Raw genomic sequence first — 19,435 nt, 5'->3', positions numbered from 1 at the left:
TTCACAACGACACCGCCACAAACACCCCCGCCCCCTCCCCCCTCGACCTCGACACCCTCTATCGTCCGTCGTTCCGTTCCGATCTCGATACGAATCGTTTATTCTTATTATAGTTTACCTATTGATATAATAATAATAATAATAATAATATTAATAATTCAAATGATTAATACGTTCGATTATTACTCTTATTATTATTATTTTAATTAAAACTAATAAGGGAGACTATATATTATATACATCTATATTATAAACATCTTCTTCGATATAACGAGAACGTCTAGTACTAAGTTAATATATATTATAAATCTAAGATATGTCGGGACGTCGAAATCGTTTATGAAACCTCATTTTAATTTTGCACATACGATATATTTTGTGGCCCTGAAAAGGGCCTTTTTGTAAATGATCATGATTGGACGATGTCGTTCGTACGTCCGTCGTCCGTACGTCGTATCACGCACGATACACGTGGTGGTGGTGGTATATGATTATATAGTTTCATCATAATCATCATCATCATCATCATCATCATCGAATCGATGAAAAGACGACGACGAAGACGGACAGAGACATCGTCTAACGAACGATTGTCGCGCACAGCCACCGTCAGTTTATGCCTTCTTCTCGGTCTTCTTGGGCAGCAGAACGGCTTGGATGTTGGGGAGGACGCCGCCTTGTGCGATCGTCACGCCCGAGAGTAACTTGTTAAGCTCCTCGTCGTTACGGATCGCCAACTGAAGATGTCTCGGTATAATCCTAGTCTTCTTGTTGTCGCGGGCAGCGTTGCCGGCCAACTCGAGAACTTCGGCGGCGAGGTATTCCATGACGGCCGCGAGGTATACCGGTGCACCGGCACCGACGCGCTCCGCGTAGTTACCCTTCCTCAGCAGTCTGTGTATACGTCCGACGGGAAACTGAAGACCGGCACGGTTGGAACGTGACTTTGCCTTCCCCTTGACTTTGCCTCCTTTACCGCGACCGGACATGTCGACAGAGATAGTTTTTATTAAAATGTATAACGAACGAAACGCGGATCGATACGCGTGCGTACGGCTCGCCTGTGCGGTGAATAATGACTTCGTATCGTATTTGTCGAACGCCTTTATATACTCGGAACGGCGTCGCGTCTATCTGCACGGACGTATCGAGGTGACTTTTGACTGAGCGATGATCGCGGAGCGTTCGATATTTTTTTTTTTTTTTTTTTCATTCGCGAATTTACTGTAAACTGCGCGTATAATAATAATAATAATTTATTAATAATGATTATTAATACTGTAAACTGCGCGTATAATAATATATTTATTAATTAATAATAATGTTTATTTGTAATATTTACTTTTTTTTTTTTTTTTTTTTTTTCAAATCTGTCGTCGTCGTTCGTTACGTTACGTTACGTTACGTTATAAATTCGGGCAGTCGGGCGGGGGAGATGGTTCCGGTGATCGAGTGAGTGCGAATTCGTGGTGGTGGTGGTGGTGGTTGTGGTGGTGTTCGTCGTCGATGGAATGGAATGGAAAAACGAATGATTATTTGAAATAATAATAAAGCGAAATATTATATTAAAGTGTAAGAGAAAGGAAGAGAGAAGGTAGGGCTAGAGCGGTATCGTGAATATTATCATTATAATATTTAAAGAATAGTGTAGTTTGTGTTGTTCGTATGTAAATATTAATATGTTTAGTTATTTAATATAATTTTCCTTATCTATCTTATATCAACCTTTCGTACGTAGTACACGATGGTGATCTATAAATGTATATGTACTATATAGAGAGGGATAGGAGGGTATATCGTATCGTGTCGTGTCGTTCGAAACTTTTTTTTTTTTTTTTTTTCTTCTTCTTCTTTCTTTCTTTCGATTCTTAAGAAATTTGTGTTAGCCCTGAAAAGGGCTTTTTATCGTGCGATTTACGCGCCGCACACGCTTGCATCGTCATCATCACAGTCGTCGTCGTGGGACGGGACAAATGTATGTTGTCGATGTTGTTGTTGTTGTTGTTGTAGTTGTTGTTGTTGATAACACTTTTGAACGATGTCGTCGTCATTATCACCGCGGCGGCTGCTGGCGGGGGACTTACTTTTTAGCGGCGGCCGCTTTCTTAGCCGCCGGTTTCGACTTCGGTGCAGCGGCGGCTGCCTTCTTCGGTTTCGGTGCTTTAGGTTTCTTGGTCGGCGGCTTCGCACTCTTCTTCGCCTTCGACGCGGCACCCTTCGCCTTCGAAGGAGCGGCGGCCGCGGCGGCCTTCTTGGCGGCGGCGGCGGCCGGTTTCTTTTTAGCCGCTGCCGCTTTTTTGTCCTTAATCGTAGCCTTCGCCTTAGATTTGGACGGCGAAGACGCCGCCGTGCCGGACGAAGCACCGCCGGCGGCCGCTTTCTTGCCCGCGGCGCCGCCGCCCTTGCCGCCGCCGACCGGAGCGGACGTGGCCTTCTTCGATTTACCCGAAGCCGCCGAGGACGCGGCCTTGCCGCCGCCTCCGCCGCCACCGCCGCCGCCGGACCCGCTTCCCGCTCCGGAGCCCGCGGGTTTCTTCGAAGCCGACGTTTTCGATTCCAGCTTGAACGAACCCGATGCGCCCTTGCCCTTGGTCTGTATGAGCGCGCCCGATTCTACGGCGCTCTTCAGATACTTTCTGATGAAGGGAGCCAATTTTTCCGAATCGACTTTGTATTGAGCCGCGATGTATTTCTTGATCGCCTGAAGCGAAGAACCGCTACGTTCCTTCAACTCTTTGATGGCGCTGTTCACCATTTCCGACGTTTTAGGGTGAGTAGGTTTCGCTTTCGGTTTCTTGGCGGCGGCGGCGCCACCGCCGGCGGCGGCGACCGCGGACGCCTTGGGTTTCTTCGCAGGGGTCGCCGGTGCTGGCGCTTCGGTTGCTACAGCTGTGTCGGCCATGTTTTAATTTTTTTTTTTTTTTTTTTTTTGATTGATTTATTTATATATATTATGAACACACACTGCACGAGCACAACTCGAATATAACACGAGAATACCCTCAATCTATATATATTCGATTCGATATATTATATATATAAGAGAGCGCGGAGAGGTCGCTAGTAGTGAGTCGAGTCCGAGCAATACCGTAAGGAGAACCGCGATGTCGCTAGACAATTTCACGTACGAACGCTTAAAACTTTTCACTAACAGGTATCTTTTTGAATACGATATTTATACATAGTAAAGTATTTTTTAAACGTTCTATTATATGAAACGATACCTCATGAACCTATCGTTCATACGAAAGTCGAACGCGTCGCGTGTAACGATGACGATGATTACGATTCGCGTTTAAATTCGATATAGTTCTAGACGCGTACCTCGAGCCTCGTTTAAAAGTCATTTTTATTCTATTAAAATCGATTTAGACGTTTCGTTCTATCGATAAATTGAAAGCGAAGATATCGGACTGATACTGTGTAAAAGTACAACTCTTATTCAATAATTTACCAACATTTTTAGCTTGTTCCAAGTCGACGTTCGTAAAACACACTACTATGCAAGTCTGCGTACGAAGCGCGAGAAAACGGACTCTGCCAAGCGAATCATATTGAAAGAATATAAACTATTAAATAATGATAAATAATGAAGTTTCGAAAGAGAGTATAAACAATAACAACAATCGTTTGTCTTACAGGTCAACGATTCGAAAGAGCGAGCGTGCGAGCGAGCGAGCGCGTGTCACCGTGCGATACAACAGCGTCGTCGTCGTCGTCGTCGTCGTCGTCGTCGTCGTCGGCGGCGGCGGCGGCGGCCGGTGTGCGGCCCGTAGCTTGACGCTTGAGCCCGTAGCCGTGAAGAGGAGGAGAGCCCAAAGGAGAGAGAGGGAGAGAGAGAGAGAGAGAGAGAGAGAGAGCGACTAAGCGATTAAACGGCAATAACATGTATGTATGTATTGAATTTAAATTTGTTTTAATAATAATAATATTAATAATAATAATAACATTCATCATCATTAATATATTTAATCATCGAATAATGTAAATGTAATTAAGGTAAATGAGTAATCGAGTTTTATATATATCGTTACGTGTGTATAACTAACTAACCGGTATAACTAACTCTTCTGTATTCGTCGATCGACGCGCATACATAGAATTATACTATACACATTATATTACATATAATATACATAAAATCTGTACCGCACAGAATACCACCCCCTTTCTTCGTTAACGTCATCGATCGAATGAAACGAGTATTTTCATATAAAGTAATGTATAAACAGATCGATATGCGGCCCTGAAAAGGGCCTTTTTTGTTTTTGTTGTTGTTGTTTTTTTTTAAAGTATTTTAACCGCCGAAACCGTAGAGAGTACGACCCTGACGTTTCAGAGCGTACACGACGTCCATGGCGGTCACGGTCTTCCTCTTCGCGTGCTCGGTGTAAGTGACGGCGTCGCGGATGACGTTCTCGAGGAACACTTTGAGCACACCGCGAGTCTCCTCGTATATCAGACCGGATATACGTTTCACACCACCTCTGCGTGCGAGACGACGGATGGCCGGTTTCGTGATACCTTGGATGTTATCACGGAGCACTTTCCTGTGTCTCTTCGCGCCACCTTTCCCCAGACCTTTTCCACCTTTACCGCGACCGGTCATTGTATATTTCTTGTTGTCGTCTTCGGTTCACACTGAGAGAACAGAGAGAAACGTTCAAAACTCCGAGCGCGTCCGTCCGATGTCGGTTAAAGACGATCACGTTGTGTCGTGCGCTTTATTCAGGAGCTTCGTTATATATATACTGTCACTCGACTGGTACACGCACGACGTTACGTACGCCGTTCGCCGCTGCGCGCGCGAGATAGAGAAAAGAGATGGCGATATCGGATCGGACTTTGGTAGGGACGGTGTCCGGGTGCGGGGGGAGAGTTTTTAGTTTGGTTTTGCCGGTGTTGTTTTCGTTTTGAAGATTTATTTTGCTTTCCAATTTTTATTTATTTATTTATTCCTGATAAAGAAAAAAAAGATCGACAGAGATATATTATTAATATCAAACAATTACTACTACTACTACTACTACTACTACTACTAAAAAAAAAGATAAATCTTTATCTGATTCTATATTGTTTTGTCTATATGTATTATATTGTTTTGAAATCACTATATATATATATATATATATATATATTTATTATAGCGTGTTCGACGTGATCTCGTGAATTATGTTAAAATTTGTAATAATATTTCGTGACGTGATTGAACGTATGAAACAAACATTTTTTTTTTTTTCGTTTTCAGATATATATATGCGGCCCTGAAAAGGGCCTTTTTGATAATTATATTTTGCAAATACTACTACTACGTATATTTATTATTATTATAAACACACGCAGTAGTATGCAATCGACGACGTCACGTAATTAAGCACGTTCTCCTCGGATCCTACGCGCCAATTGAATATCCTTGGGCATGATCGTTACACGCTTGGCGTGGATAGCGCACAGGTTCGTGTCTTCGAATAGACCGACGAGGTAAGCCTCGCTAGCTTCCTGTAACGCCATAACGGCCGAACTCTGGAAACGTAGATCCGTCTTGAAGTCTTGTGCGATCTCACGGACAAGACGCTGGAACGGCAGCTTGCGTATCAAAAGTTCCGTACTCTTCTGATAGCGACGTATTTCACGAAGAGCGACCGTACCGGGTCTGTAACGATGAGGTTTCTTCACACCTCCCGTGGCCGGAGCGCTCTTACGAGCGGCCTTGGTGGCGAGTTGCTTCCGCGGCGCCTTACCGCCGGTTGATTTTCGGGCCGTCTGTTTGGTACGAGCCATCTTCACGAGACACGAAACACGTAACACTAAACACGAAAACTAGAGAGTGGTAGTTGTAGTTGTAGTTGTAGTTGTAGTAGTAGTAGTAGCAGCAGTAGAGTCCGCTCGAGATGAACGTCAGAGACTGAATGAAAATTTACGGGCCGGGTGTCTCCTTTTATACCGGTAACTACTACGCGCAGTACGGTGTGCTCGTATGGAGGTGCAGCGATAATGACGTATCGCTATCTCTTTCTCTAAGCTACGATGTCCCTCTCGTACGTTCACGCTTACCGACCTACCATGATGATGATTATTATAATAAATAAACGAATATAATAATAATTACATATAAAATATAAAAAGAGTTTAAAATATATATGTCTATCTATCAAAGATAATAAATAAATGAATATGGGCGGGGTGATATACGAGTATGTTTGTGGTTGTGGTGTTGTTGTTGTTGATGGTGTCGGTGACGTGACGTAACGTGACGACTGAATCGTTTGAAACTGTATATGTTATATATGTTCATCGAAACTCTTTGTGGCCCTGAAAAGGGCCTTTTTTTCTCAATAAATCGTAGCGTAATCGTCATGCGAATGCACATCGAAAACGACGATCGAAACGACGGCGGCGGCGGAGGAGGAGGAGGAGGAGGAGGCGGCGGCGTATAATATGAGCCATCTTGTCGATCTACTATGATGTGAAGCGATGGACACACACACACACACAAACGCGCGCGCGAACTTCGTCGTCCGTCGAACCGTCGAAAGTGGCGACTACTTCGTTTACTTAGAGCTCGTGTACTTCGTTACGGCCTTAGTGCCTTCGCTCACGGCGTGCTTGGCGAGCTCGCCGGGTAGAAGCAGCCTCACCGACGTCTGTACCTCCCTCGATGTGATCGTCGATCGCTTGTTGTAGTGAGCGAGACGAGAAGCCTCGGCGGCGATGCGCTCGAAGATGTCGTTCACGAACGAGTTCATGATCGACATGGCCTTACTCGAGATACCGGTGTCGGGATGAACCTGTTTCAGTACTTTGTAAATGTAGATGGCGTAGCTCTCCTTCCTCTTATGCTTCTTCTTCTTCTTATCCGATTTGGAGATATTCTTCTGAGCTTTGCCCGATTTCTTGGCGGCCTTTCCGCTAGTCTTGGGCGGCATGATGATGACGATGATTATAAAAATTCACAGTTCTGATAATAAACAACAGTATATATGTATATATATACACGTGCGCACCGCACGGAAGCGCAAGAGAATATGCGATGAAACATTCGAGCGATTTTTATTTTAAGCACATCGCGCTCTCTCGTACGGTGTGCCGTATAGACGCAGAACGTTATCGACCAATAGGAAACGAGCACAGTGCGGGGTGCCGGAGAGGGGAAAAGGTTATTCGGTTCTTATACTAAACGAAATACTCCATCCTCCCTTCACAACGACACCGCCACAAACACCCCCGCCCCCTCCCCCCTCGACCTCGACACCCTCTATCGTCCGTCGTTCCGTTCCGATCTCGATACGAATCGTTTATTCTTATTATAGTTTACCTATTGATATAATAATAATAATAATAATAATATTAATAATTCAAATGATTAATACGTTCGATTATTACTCTTATTATTATTATTTTAATTAAAACTAATAAGGGAGACTATATATTATATACATCTATATTATAAACATCTTCTTCGATATAACGAGAACGTCTAGTACTAAGTTAATATATATTATAAATCTAAGATATGTCGGGACGTCGAAATCGTTTATGAAACCTCATTTTAATTTTGCACATACGATATATTTTGTGGCCCTGAAAAGGGCCTTTTTGTAAATGATCATGATTGGACGATGTCGTTCGTACGTCCGTCGTCCGTACGTCGTATCACGCACGATACACGTGGTGGTGGTGGTATATGATTATATAGTTTCATCATAATCATCATCATCATCATCATCATCATCGAATCGATGAAAAGACGACGACGAAGACGGACAGAGACATCGTCTAACGAACGATTGTCGCGCACAGCCACCGTCAGTTTATGCCTTCTTCTCGGTCTTCTTGGGCAGCAGAACGGCTTGGATGTTGGGGAGGACGCCGCCTTGTGCGATCGTCACGCCCGAGAGTAACTTGTTAAGCTCCTCGTCGTTACGGATCGCCAACTGAAGATGTCTCGGTATAATCCTAGTCTTCTTGTTGTCGCGGGCAGCGTTGCCGGCCAACTCGAGAACTTCGGCGGCGAGGTATTCCATGACGGCCGCGAGGTATACCGGTGCACCGGCACCGACGCGCTCCGCGTAGTTACCCTTCCTCAGCAGTCTGTGTATACGTCCGACGGGAAACTGAAGACCGGCACGGTTGGAACGTGACTTTGCCTTCCCCTTGACTTTGCCTCCTTTACCGCGACCGGACATGTCGACAGAGATAGTTTTTATTAAAATGTATAACGAACGAAACGCGGATCGATACGCGTGCGTACGGCTCGCCTGTGCGGTGAATAATGACTTCGTATCGTATTTGTCGAACGCCTTTATATACTCGGAACGGCGTCGCGTCTATCTGCACGGACGTATCGAGGTGACTTTTGACTGAGCGATGATCGCGGAGCGTTCGATATTTTTTTTTTTTTTTTTTTCATTCGCGAATTTACTGTAAACTGCGCGTATAATAATAATAATAATTTATTAATAATGATTATTAATACTGTAAACTGCGCGTATAATAATATATTTATTAATTAATAATAATGTTTATTTGTAATATTTACTTTTTTTTTTTTTTTTTTTTTTTTAAATCTGTCGTCGTCGTTCGTTACGTTACGTTACGTTACGTTATAAATTCGGGCAGTCGGGCGGGGGAGATGGTTCCGGTGATCGAGTGAGTGCGAATTCGTGGTGGTGGTGGTGGTGGTTGTGGTGGTGTTCGTCGTCGATGGAATGGAATGGAAAAACGAATGATTATTTGAAATAATAATAAAGCGAAATATTATATTAAAGTGTAAGAGAAAGGAAGAGAGAAGGTAGGGCTAGAGCGGTATCGTGAATATTATCATTATAATATTTAAAGAATAGTGTAGTTTGTGTTGTTCGTATGTAAATATTAATATGTTTAGTTATTTAATATAATTTTCCTTATCTATCTTATATCAACCTTTCGTACGTAGTACACGATGGTGATCTATAAATGTATATGTACTATATAGAGAGGGATAGGAGGGTATATCGTATCGTGTCGTGTCGTTCGAAACTTTTTTTTTTTTTTTTTTTTTTTTTTCTTTTTTTTTTCTTTCGTTTCTTAAGAAATTTGTGTTAGCCCTTAAAAGGGCTTTTTATCGTGCGATTTACGCGCCGCACACGCTTGCATCGTCATCATCACAGTCGTCGTCGTGGGACGGGACAAATGTATGTTGTCGATGTTGTTGTTGTTGTTGTTGTTGTTGTTGTTGTTGATAACACTTTTGAACGATGTCGTCGTCATTATCACCGCGGCGGCTGCTGGCGGGGGACTTACTTTTTAGCGGCGGCCGCTTTCTTAGCCGCCGGTTTCGACTTCGGTGCAGCGGCGGCTGCCTTCTTCGGTTTCGGTGCTTTAGGTTTCTTGGTCGGCGGCTTCGCACTCTTCTTCGCCTTCGACGCGGCACCCTTCGCCTTCGAAGGAGCGGCGGCCGCGGCGGCCTTCTTGGCGGCGGCGGCGGCCGGTTTCTTTTTAGCCGCTGCCGCTTTTTTGTCCTTAATCGTAGCCTTCGCCTTAGATTTGGACGGCGAAGACGCCGCCGTGCCGGACGAAGCACCGCCGGCGGCCGCTTTCTTGCCCGCGGCGCCGCCGCCCTTGCCGCCGCCGACCGGAGCGGACGTGGCCTTCTTCGATTTACCCGAAGCCGCCGAGGACGCGGCCTTGCCGCCGCCTCCGCCGCCACCGCCGCCGCCGGACCCGCTTCCCGCTCCGGAGCCCGCGGGTTTCTTCGAAGCCGACGTTTTCGATTCCAGCTTGAACGAACCCGATGCGCCCTTGCCCTTGGTCTGTATGAGCGCGCCCGATTCTACGGCGCTCTTCAGATACTTTCTGATGAAGGGAGCCAATTTTTCCGAATCGACTTTGTATTGAGCCGCGATGTATTTCTTGATCGCCTGAAGCGAAGAACCGCTACGTTCCTTCAACTCTTTGATGGCGCTGTTCACCATTTCCGACGTTTTAGGGTGAGTAGGTTTCGCTTTCGGTTTCTTGGCGGCGGCGGCGCCACCGCCGGCGGCGGCGACCGCGGACGCCTTGGGTTTCTTCGCAGGGGTCGCCGGTGCTGGCGCTTCGGTTGCTACAGCTGTGTCGGCCATGTTTTAATTTTTTTTTTTTTTTTTTTATTGATTTATTTATATATATTATGAACACACACTGCACGAGCACAACTCGAATATAACACGAGAATACCCTCAATCAATCAATCAATGGTCCTCCTGGCTGGCCTAGGCCAGTCTGGGTACGGGCCTCGGGGTTGCCCCCCCTACCCGGGATGGTCCTCCCCGACGGTTCGACCGTCGTGTCGATTCTTTTAGGCCCATAGGGCCAGGGTCGTTGTGACCCAATGGCTATCTTTCTTCAATGGTTGGTTGGTTGTTCACTGGTTATGTCGTCCTACCGCGTCTCCAGATCGTCGTCTTCCTCTTCACCGATGCCTGCATCGGCGCTGATGGTCGGCGACAATAGGAGCTCACGAGGTAACGGACGCCCCTCAGGTGGTCTGGCATGAAGTGGTGCTATACCGTGGAGGTGTACGCTCGCACTGCTATCTGCCTTAGCAAATAGCGAGCGAGCGAGCTTGCGGACGAACTCCTCCACGGTGGGCGTCCTGGTGTCTCTATGGATGACATCATTTCTGACGTACCTCGGAGCTCCTACAATCAAGCGTAGGCATCGGTTCTGTTGGATCTGAATCCTCCGCTTCTGGTACGCTGAGCAGAGTGCGTACCAGGCGGGGGCCGCATACGTCAGGCGCGAGCGGACGTAGGCACCGTAGACCCTCAGTCTGGTCTTTAATGGAAGCCGCGACGTGAAGAGGGTGTGCAGCTTAGACCGGGCAGCCGCGGCATGACTCACCACCTTGTTAACGGTGGGTATCATGCGCAGCCTGCGGTCCAAGTGACACCCCAGGTAGCAGACTGAGGTCTGCCATCCCACGTCCTGGCCTCGAAGGGTGAGCCGACGCATCGGCTTGTCAGCACCGACAAGCAGAGCGGCCGTCTTATCGACGTTGACAGCCATCCTCCACTTGTCTAGCCAATCCGGTATCAGATCCAACACTCGTTGCATCTTATTTATTGCGACGATCTGGTGGTAGGACGACGAAAAGAATGCGCTGTCGTCCGCGTACAGGGCCAGCAACACATCCTCTTCACCCTCACGCAGATGGTCGCGGAGGGTAGGGATGTCGTCCGTGTACACCGCGTATAGACGCGGTGACAGGCAGCTACCCTGGGGTACTCCGGCTCGAATGGGGCGCGGCTGAGAGTCCGCGCCTTCCACCGAGACATAGAAGCTTCGGCCTTCCAAAAACGACGCCACTACTCGCACATACGCGAGAGGCGCCGAGGTGTTCAAGAGCTTAGCCAGGAGTCCGGCATGCCACACCCGGTCGAAGGCCTTCTCCATGTCGAGAAAGACCCCGACGGTGGGATGCCCTCTGTTTCGCTCACTGGCTAAGTGGCTAAGAACTCTCGCCAGCTGGAGCGTCGTTGAATGGTCGCTGCGGAATCCGAACTGCTCCTCGCGCAGGGGCAGGTGAGGCGCGAGTCTCCGCAGCAACAGACGCTCGAACAGCTTGGCGATGTGCGAGAGTAGCGTGATAGGCCGATAGCTTGCCGGGAGGCGACGATCCTTCCCGGGTTTAGGGAGGGCGATAACCTTCCCTCTCTTCCACGCCTCGGGGAAGTGTCCGGTCCGGAGTATTCCGTTAAAAGCACTCGCGAGCGCTACGAGGCAGTTGTTGGGTAGCTGCATCAACGCGGCGTTGGTAATTCCGTCGGGGCCTGGCGCCTTCCTCTTCGGTAATCGGAAGACGGCCTTCCGCAGCTCGGACAGAGAGATATAATCGTCTCCCTGGAGCGGCGGGATTGGGGCCGACAGGAATACCTCCACTTGCCTCTGGATCGCCGCGTGATGATGGACGACATCGATTCTTGATAAGTCCGGTGGATTGGGGGTGAATTGACCCTCCAAATGTTCCGCCAGGATCTCTGCTCTGTCGCTGGCGGAATATCTTCTGTTACCCGCTCGATCTAGGAGCGGGTAAACAGGCGAGTCATGTCCGGTAAGCTGTTTGCAGAGGTGGTACAACGTAGTGTCGTGCTCGGATGCTCGATCGATGGTGGCCTCCCAGTAGTCATCCTCGAGAGCCACGAGCGCACGCGACACTTCCTCTGCAATCCTATTGAGGTCACGCTTCACCCTCGGGCAGCGCGTTCGCGCCCACAGTCGGCGAAGAACTCGTTTCTTCCTCAGCTTCACTCGGAGCGAGCTCGGCAGCTGGTCCTGACGACTTCTCGGTGTGCTTCCTTGAGAGGTGGCTGCTTCTCTGGCTTTCTGGATCGCCTCAGAAATTTTAGAAGCAGCTCCTTCCACATCTTCAGTCGTCGCGATCGGGACCGTGAGCTCAAACTCCGAGAGCTCTGAGGAGTAGCGCCCCCAGTCGACCCGCAAACGAGGGGAGCGGGGCACTGTAAAGTCGCGCTGGAGGGCGATTGTGACCACAATCGGCAGGTGCTGTGTGTTGAGGTCGTAATTCACCTCAACATCGATGGGTGCGTCTAGTCGGTGGTGCAGCACGATGTCCAGGACGTCCGGCTGGTACGAAGGGTTAGTCGGTATGTGGGTCGGCGCTCCTGGACCCAACACACCGTAACCCTGTCGTTCGCTATCCTCAAGCAGGTGCCTACCCGCCTGGGTGATGACGCGCGAGCCCCAAGCGTGGTGCTTCGCGTTCAGATCACCCACGATCAGTGTAGGCATCGGCGAGTCGATAAGCGATTGGACATCGGTGCTGCAGAAAACCTGTCCGGGTGGCTTGTAGGCGGCATACAGCAGCAGCTCCGTCTCACCAGCATGCACACGCACCCCCTGCGTACGTAGGCTCACAAAAGGTGCATGTGCAAGTTCTTCGTGTATGATATCCCTCCTCACCAGGGCTGCAGTTCCTCTGAATGGGCAGCCCCGGGGAGAGACTTCATCTCGCCGATACACGAAGAAATTCGGGATTCGGAGCTCGATCTCAGCCGAGAGCTTCGTCTCGCCCAGGAGGATTACGTGAATATCCTGCGACTGGGCGAGTAGGGTCAGCTCCCGGATATGGCCACGTATGCCACCTGGGTTCCAGTATAGTATTCTCAGCTGGAATTGAGCTTCGCAAGAGCGGCTATTCCAGCTGAGATGGCAGGTATTATGTCCTGGCCCTGTGTATAGGCGACCAGGATTGCCGTCAGTGCCTCCATGAAGACCCGGACGATGATGGTGGTGTCCAGGCCTTTCGCACTGGCCGAGGTAGTCATCTGCGCAGGGGGAGGCACTTCTTGCCTCACCACCGGACGCGTGGCGGCAGCCGGAGCGGACTTTGGCTCCGTCGCTGCCTTCCTGGGCTGCGGCGTCGATGCCGCCGCAGGCTCAGTCCTGGGAGGCCTAGCTGCCCTCTTTCTTCTCTTCTTTTTGTTAGGCACCTTTATAGGCTGGTCCCTGGCCGTCGGCTGGTTGGCTGGAGGCGCCAAAGTTGTTGGGGGCGCAAGCTTGGCTCGCACCTCCGTGGCTTTCTTCGCAGGGGGTGGCTGCTTGGTTCGCTGGTCGACTACTATCGTCGCTTTAGGTTCTGCGACGATAGGGCGACCGACCACCTGCTTAGGTGCTACCGGGGGGACACGCTCCCTGTCCCCCTTTGGCTGTGCTCTCGGTCCGTTCGGGTGAGGGGCGGGCACGTTAATGCCCCTCCTTCGTGCTTCTTTCTTAAAGACCGGGCACCTCCGGTCCTTTGCAGTATGCGCCTTAGCGCAGTTTGCGCACGTCGGTGGTTCCGAAAGAGGTCTCGGGCAGTCCCGTGCCAGGTGTTCGCCGGCGCAGCGAACACACTTTTGTTGCCTATGGCAATTGGCCGAGGAGTGGCCAAATGCCTGGCAGCGGTGACATTGAGGCGGGCTCTTCGCGCCTCTCCAGGCTTCAATCAGCAGGCCGGGCATGCACAGGAGCTCAGTAGTCTTGTATAGTGACCTGAGCTCCTGCTCCTTCAGGTGCACCAGCTGGACGAAATAGGTGCACCCATGTCGACCTCTTCCGCCTGGAATCGCCTTCGCGCTCTGCGCAGGGAACCCTAAACTGCGCAGGGCGGCGATCACCTCTTCCGGGGGTGTGTCGAGTGGTAGCCCCCTAATGGCCACCTTGGTTGGCAGTTCCGCGGCTGGGCTATAGCAGAACCAGGATATAGTCTTATCCTGGTTCATAGCCTCAGTCAGATGGCGCTGGATGACCCGGAACTCCTCCGCGGATCCGGGCAGGAAGCGCACTCCCTTTCCCAAAGGGCGTGCGTTCGGGGCGTGTCCAAGCTTGCTTTTTAGCACCTCGAAGTGCCTCGTCCAGTTAGGTAAGCGTTCCGCCGTAATCGGTGGGTAGCTGGAACGAGGCGCCGTTCTTGGGGCAGGTACCGGTGCGGGGGCCCGACTCCTGGGCGACGCTGGAGCGGCAGCGGCCGCCGCATAGGAGACCCCTGACGGCCCCGGTTGCGGTGAAGTGGGACGGGAGGCTGTCCTCTCCTCGACCGTCGATGGCAGTGCCGCGTAGCTCGTCGAGTCACGCGGCCAGGTGTCTTGCGACCCCCCCTCCATTGGGGAGGGGGATCGCGGCGGTGGTAACTCTTTTGGCCGTCCTTTTCCGCTTGCTTCGCCCGTTGTAGGCGATGCCGCGCGCGATGAGGATGCCGAATCCTGCGGCGATCCGTACGGCGGTGATGCAGTGGAAGCATCGGTCTTGGGGCGCTTGTCCTCCCCTTCCATGGACTCCGGCGAAGAGTCCGGTCTCGGGCGCTTGGCTCCTTCCGCGCCTGCTGTAGACTCAGCTACAGTGACGGCGAAGTCTGCTTCAGCAGCCCGGTGGACGTCCTCTCCACCGGTTTCAGCATGTATAATGCGTATACGCGGGGCGGCGGCGGGGGTGAGGGCGACAGGCACGGTCGAGTTGTCGAAGATGTCTCTTCGAACAACTGACCGCGCGATGCCGGACCTGCCTCGGCCACGCTTGCGTTGGTCTAAGGGGGGGGGCTCCCCCCCTTCAGACATGATGGTGGTGTCGGATTGCTGCTCTTGAGTGTATGCACGGGCACCACGACCTCGGCGCGTGCAACCAAGCCAGGTGAGACCCCTAGGGGAGGCCCAGCTAAGCGCCCGCGAGCGGAAGTTCGGTCCGTGCACACCGGTATCTCTATTCTTCAGCTTTCCTTGATTTCGTTGATCCTGCAGGATTTTTTGATAATCAAAAAAGTGCAGGATCTATTCGTGCGCTTCTCTTCTCTTGAGCAGGCAGACTCCTGGCAACTAGCACCGGCCGTTTCCTCAAGCCGACGTCGGAGGACGCGGCGAGTACAACTGGCACCGGAGGGGGTCGTTGCGGGGAGCGGGGAATGTTCGATCGGAGAGATGGCACGTCTCACATATACAACAATCTCACCGAACACAATATGAGAATATTCAGAGAATACCCTCGATATATATATTCGATTCGATATATTATATATATAAGAGAGCGCGGAGAGGTCGCTAGTAGTGAGTCGAGTCCGAGCAATACCGTAAGGAGAACCGCGATGTCGCTAGACAATTTCACGTACGAACGCTTAAAACTTTTCACTAACAGGTATCTTTTTGAATACGATATTTATACATAGTAAAGTATTTTTTAAACGTTCTATTATATGAAACGATACCTCATGAACCTATCGTTCATACGAAAGTCGAACGCGTCGCGTGTAACGATGACGATGATTACGATTCGCGTTTAAATTCGATATAGTTCTAGACGCGTACCTCGAGCCTCGTTTAAAAGTCATTTTTATTCTATTAAAATCGATTTAGACGTTTCGTTCTATCGATAAATTGAAAGCGAAGATATCGGACTGATACTGTGTAAAAGTACAACTCTTATTCAATAATTTACCAACATTTTTAGCTTGTTCCAAGTCGACGTTCGTAAAACACACTACTATGCAAGTCTGCGTACGAAGCGCGAGAAAACGGACTCTGCCAAGCGAATCATATTGAAAGAATATAAACTATTAAATAATGATAAATAATGAAGTTTCGAAAGAGAGTATAAACAATAACAACAATCGTTTGTCTTACAGGTCAACGATTCGAAAGAGCGAGCGTGCGAGCGAGCGAGCGCGTGTCACCGTGCGATACAACAGCGTCGTCGTCGTCGTCGTCGTCGTCGTCGTCGTCGTCGGCGGCGGCGGCGGCGGCCGGTGTGCGGCCCGTAGCTTGACGCTTGAGCCCGTAGCCGTGAAGAGGAGGAGAGCCCAAAGGAGAGAGAGGGAGAGAGAGAGAGAGAGAGAGAGAGAGAGCGACTAAGCGATTAAACGGCAATAACATGTATGTATGTATTGAATTTAAATTTGTTTTAATAATAATAATATTAATAATAATAATAACATTCATCATCATTAATATATTTAATCATCGAATAATGTAAATGTAATTAAGGTAAATGAGTAATCGAGTTTTATATATATCGTTACGTGTGTATAACTAACTAACCGGTATAACTAACTCTTCTGTATTCGTCGATCGACGCGCATACATAGAATTATACTATACACATTATATTACATATAATATACATAAAATCTGTACCGCACAGAATACCACCCCCTTTCTTCGTTAACGTCATCGATCGAATGAAACGAGTATTTTCATATAAAGTAATGTATAAACAGATCGATATGCGGCCCTGAAAAGGGCCTTTTTTGTTTTTGTTGTTGTTGTTTTTTTTTAAAGTATTTTAACCGCCGAAACCGTAGAGAGTACGACCCTGACGTTTCAGAGCGTACACGACGTCCATGGCGGTCACGGTCTTCCTCTTCGCGTGCTCGGTGTAAGTGACGGCGTCGCGGATGACGTTCTCGAGGAACACTTTGAGCACACCGCGAGTCTCCTCGTATATCAGACCGGATATACGTTTCACACCACCTCTGCGTGCGAGACGACGGATGGCCGGTTTCGTGATACCTTGGATGTTATCACGGAGCACTTTCCTGTGTCTCTTCGCGCCACCTTTCCCCAGACCTTTTCCACCTTTACCGCGACCGGTCATTGTATATTTCTTGTTGTCGTCTTCGGTTCACACTGAGAGAACAGAGAGAAACGTTCAAAACTCCGAGCGCGTCCGTCCGATGTCGGTTAAAGACGATCACGTTGTGTCGTGCGCTTTATTCAGGAGCTTCGTTATATATATACTGTCACTCGACTGGTACACGCACGACGTTACGTACGCCGTTCGCCGCTGCGCGCGCGAGATAGAGAAAAGAGATGGCGATATCGGATCGGACTTTGGTAGGGACGGTGTCCGGGTGCGGGGGGAGAGTTTTTAGTTTGGTTTTGCCGGTGTTGTTTTCGTTTTGAAGATTTATTTTGCTTTCCAATTTTTATTTATTTATTTATTCCTGATAAAGAAAAAAAAGATCGACAGAGATATATTATTAATATCAAACAATTACTACTACTACTACTACTACTACTACTACTAAAAAAAAAGATAAATCTTTATCTGATTCTATATTGTTTTGTCTATATGTATTATATTGTTTTGAAATCACTATATATATATATATATATATATATATATATATATTTATTATAGCGTGTTCGACGTGATCTCGTGAATTATGTTAAAATTTGTAATAATATTTCGTGACGTGATTGAACGTATGAAACAAACATTTTTTTTTTTTTCGTTTTCAGATATATATATGCGGCCCTGAAAAGGGCCTTTTTGATAATTATATTTTGCAAATACTACTACTACGTATATTTATTATTATTATAAACACACGCAGTAGTATGCAATCGACGACGTCACGTAATTAAGCACGTTCTCCTCGGATCCTACGCGCCAATTGAATATCCTTGGGCATGATCGTTACACGCTTGGCGTGGATAGCGCACAGGTTCGTGTCTTCGAATAGACCGACGAGGTAAGCCTCGCTAGCTTCCTGTAACGCCATAACGGCCGAACTCTGGAAACGTAGATCCGTCTTGAAGTCTTGTGCGATCTCACGGACAAGACGCTGGAACGGCAGCTTGCGTATCAAAAGTTCCGTACTCTTCTGATAGCGACGTATTTCACGAAGAGCGACCGTACCGGGTCTGTAACGATGAGGTTTCTTCACACCTCCCGTGGCCGGAGCGCTCTTACGAGCGGCCTTGGTGGCGAGTTGCTTCCGCGGCGCCTTACCGCCGGTTGATTTTCGGGCCGTCTGTTTGGTACGAGCCATCTTCACGAGACACGAAACACGTAACACTAAACACGAAAACTAGAGAGTGGTAGTTGTAGTTGTAGTTGTAGTTGTAGTAGTAGTAGTAGCAGCAGTAGAGTCCGCTCGAGATGAACGTCAGAGACTGAATGAAAATTTACGGGCCGGGTGTCTCCTTTTATACCGGTAACTACTACGCGCAGTACGGTGTGCTCGTATGGAGGTGCAGCGATAATGACGTATCGCTATCTCTTTCTCTAAGCTACGATGTCCCTCTCGTACGTTCACGCTTACCGACCTACCATGATGATGATTATTATAATAAATAAACGAATATAATAATAATTACATATAAAATATAAAAAGAGTTTAAAATATATATGTCTATCTATCAAAGATAATAAATAAATGAATATGGGCGGGGTGATATACGAGTATGTTTGTGGTTGTGGTGTTGTTGTTGTTGATGGTGTCGGTGACGTGACGTAACGTGACGACTGAATCGTTTGAAACTGTATATGTTATATATGTTCATCGAAACTCTTTGTGGCCCTGAAAAGGGCCTTTTTTTCTCAATAAATCGTAGCGTAATCGTCATGCGAATGCACATCGAAAACGACGATCGAAACGACGGCGGCGGCGGAGGAGGAGGAGGAGGAGGAGGCGGCGGCGTATAATATGAGCCATCTTGTCGATCTACTATGATGTGAAGCGATGGACACACACACACACACAAACGCGCGCGCGAACTTCGTCGTCCGTCGAACCGTCGAAAGTGGCGACTACTTCGTTTACTTAGAGCTCGTGTACTTCGTTACGGCCTTAGTGCCTTCGCTCACGGCGTGCTTGGCGAGCTCGCCGGGTAGAAGCAGCCTCACCGACGTCTGTACCTCCCTCGATGTGATCGTCGATCGCTTGTTGTAGTGAGCGAGACGAGAAGCCTCGGCGGCGATGCGCTCGAAGATGTCGTTCACGAACGAGTTCATGATCGACATGGCCTTACTCGAGATACCGGTGTCGGGATGAACCTGTTTCAGTACTTTGTAAATGTAGATGGCGTAGCTCTCCTTCCTCTTATGCTTCTTCTTCTTCTTATCCGATTTGGAGATATTCTTCTGAGCTTTGCCCGATTTCTTGGCGGCCTTTCCGCTAGTCTTGGGCGGCATGATGATGACGACG

General features: G+C 48.7%; 10 protein-coding genes across 10 annotated transcripts; all 10 read right to left on the bottom strand.

The window, feature by feature from the left end:
* Positions 1 to 232: 232 nt before the first annotated feature.
* LOC126779689 (histone H2A) lies at positions 233 to 1,278 on the bottom strand. Its single transcript, XM_050503849.1, has one exon. It carries the CDS (start codon positions 987 to 989, stop codon positions 615 to 617), a length of 375 nt encoding a protein of 124 aa, XP_050359806.1. The 5' UTR covers positions 990 to 1,278; the 3' UTR covers positions 233 to 614.
* Positions 1,279 to 1,912: 634 nt separating this feature from the next.
* LOC126779628 (histone H1-like) lies at positions 1,913 to 3,030 on the bottom strand. The gene has a single exon (XM_050503778.1). The coding sequence runs from the start codon at positions 2,900 to 2,902 to the stop codon at positions 2,081 to 2,083; it is 822 nt and encodes a 273-aa protein (XP_050359735.1). The 5' UTR covers positions 2,903 to 3,030; the 3' UTR covers positions 1,913 to 2,080.
* Positions 3,031 to 4,239: 1,209 nt separating this feature from the next.
* Positions 4,240 to 5,001, bottom strand: LOC126779700 (histone H4). Its single transcript, XM_050503860.1, has one exon. The coding sequence runs from the start codon at positions 4,607 to 4,609 to the stop codon at positions 4,298 to 4,300; it is 312 nt and encodes a 103-aa protein (XP_050359817.1). The 5' UTR covers positions 4,610 to 5,001; the 3' UTR covers positions 4,240 to 4,297.
* Positions 5,002 to 5,136: 135 nt separating this feature from the next.
* LOC126779676 (histone H3) lies at positions 5,137 to 6,055 on the bottom strand. The gene has a single exon (XM_050503836.1). The coding sequence runs from the start codon at positions 5,779 to 5,781 to the stop codon at positions 5,371 to 5,373; it is 411 nt and encodes a 136-aa protein (XP_050359793.1). The 5' UTR covers positions 5,782 to 6,055; the 3' UTR covers positions 5,137 to 5,370.
* A 451-nt stretch (positions 6,056 to 6,506) lies between these two features.
* LOC126779691 (histone H2B) lies at positions 6,507 to 7,184 on the bottom strand. The gene has a single exon (XM_050503851.1). The coding sequence runs from the start codon at positions 6,924 to 6,926 to the stop codon at positions 6,552 to 6,554; it is 375 nt and encodes a 124-aa protein (XP_050359808.1). The 5' UTR covers positions 6,927 to 7,184; the 3' UTR covers positions 6,507 to 6,551.
* Positions 7,185 to 7,447: 263 nt separating this feature from the next.
* On the bottom strand, positions 7,448 to 8,545 carry LOC126779694 (histone H2A). Its single transcript, XM_050503855.1, has one exon. The coding sequence runs from the start codon at positions 8,184 to 8,186 to the stop codon at positions 7,812 to 7,814; it is 375 nt and encodes a 124-aa protein (XP_050359812.1). The 5' UTR covers positions 8,187 to 8,545; the 3' UTR covers positions 7,448 to 7,811.
* Positions 8,546 to 8,593: 48 nt separating this feature from the next.
* LOC126779629 (histone H1-like) lies at positions 8,594 to 10,141 on the bottom strand. The gene has a single exon (XM_050503779.1). It carries the CDS (start codon positions 10,098 to 10,100, stop codon positions 9,279 to 9,281), a length of 822 nt encoding a protein of 273 aa, XP_050359736.1. The 5' UTR covers positions 10,101 to 10,141; the 3' UTR covers positions 8,594 to 9,278.
* A 6,586-nt stretch (positions 10,142 to 16,727) lies between these two features.
* Positions 16,728 to 17,469, bottom strand: LOC126779702 (histone H4). Its single transcript, XM_050503862.1, has one exon. The coding sequence runs from the start codon at positions 17,095 to 17,097 to the stop codon at positions 16,786 to 16,788; it is 312 nt and encodes a 103-aa protein (XP_050359819.1). The 5' UTR covers positions 17,098 to 17,469; the 3' UTR covers positions 16,728 to 16,785.
* A 180-nt stretch (positions 17,470 to 17,649) lies between these two features.
* On the bottom strand, positions 17,650 to 18,551 carry LOC126779680 (histone H3). The gene has a single exon (XM_050503839.1). It carries the CDS (start codon positions 18,275 to 18,277, stop codon positions 17,867 to 17,869), a length of 411 nt encoding a protein of 136 aa, XP_050359796.1. The 5' UTR covers positions 18,278 to 18,551; the 3' UTR covers positions 17,650 to 17,866.
* A 452-nt stretch (positions 18,552 to 19,003) lies between these two features.
* On the bottom strand, positions 19,004 to 19,426 carry LOC126779730 (histone H2B). The gene has a single exon (XM_050503874.1). It carries the CDS (start codon positions 19,420 to 19,422, stop codon positions 19,048 to 19,050), a length of 375 nt encoding a protein of 124 aa, XP_050359831.1. The 5' UTR covers positions 19,423 to 19,426; the 3' UTR covers positions 19,004 to 19,047.
* Between the last annotated feature and the right edge of the window lie 9 nt (positions 19,427 to 19,435).

The sequence above is a fragment of the Nymphalis io genome, chromosome 29 (assembly GCF_905147045.1).
Source record: "Nymphalis io chromosome 29, ilAglIoxx1.1, whole genome shotgun sequence".
Taxonomy (NCBI): domain Eukaryota; kingdom Metazoa; phylum Arthropoda; class Insecta; order Lepidoptera; family Nymphalidae; genus Nymphalis; species Nymphalis io.
This window is presented reverse-complemented; position numbering and strand designations above follow the sequence as displayed.

What these genes read in the sequence shown, in the direction of transcription:
- LOC126779676 (XM_050503836.1), bottom strand. Translation starts at nt 5,781, where the DNA reads ATGGCTCGTACCAAACAGACGGCCCGAAAATCAACCGGCGGTAAGGCG.
- LOC126779691 (XM_050503851.1), bottom strand. Translation starts at nt 6,926, where the DNA reads ATGCCGCCCAAGACTAGCGGAAAGGCCGCCAAGAAATCGGGCAAAGCT.
- LOC126779680 (XM_050503839.1), bottom strand. Translation starts at nt 18,277, where the DNA reads ATGGCTCGTACCAAACAGACGGCCCGAAAATCAACCGGCGGTAAGGCG.
- LOC126779702 (XM_050503862.1), bottom strand. Translation starts at nt 17,097, where the DNA reads ATGACCGGTCGCGGTAAAGGTGGAAAAGGTCTGGGGAAAGGTGGCGCG.
- LOC126779700 (XM_050503860.1), bottom strand. Translation starts at nt 4,609, where the DNA reads ATGACCGGTCGCGGTAAAGGTGGAAAAGGTCTGGGGAAAGGTGGCGCG.
- LOC126779694 (XM_050503855.1), bottom strand. Translation starts at nt 8,186, where the DNA reads ATGTCCGGTCGCGGTAAAGGAGGCAAAGTCAAGGGGAAGGCAAAGTCA.
- LOC126779689 (XM_050503849.1), bottom strand. Translation starts at nt 989, where the DNA reads ATGTCCGGTCGCGGTAAAGGAGGCAAAGTCAAGGGGAAGGCAAAGTCA.
- LOC126779629 (XM_050503779.1), bottom strand. Translation starts at nt 10,100, where the DNA reads ATGGCCGACACAGCTGTAGCAACCGAAGCGCCAGCACCGGCGACCCCT.
- LOC126779730 (XM_050503874.1), bottom strand. Translation starts at nt 19,422, where the DNA reads ATGCCGCCCAAGACTAGCGGAAAGGCCGCCAAGAAATCGGGCAAAGCT.
- LOC126779628 (XM_050503778.1), bottom strand. Translation starts at nt 2,902, where the DNA reads ATGGCCGACACAGCTGTAGCAACCGAAGCGCCAGCACCGGCGACCCCT.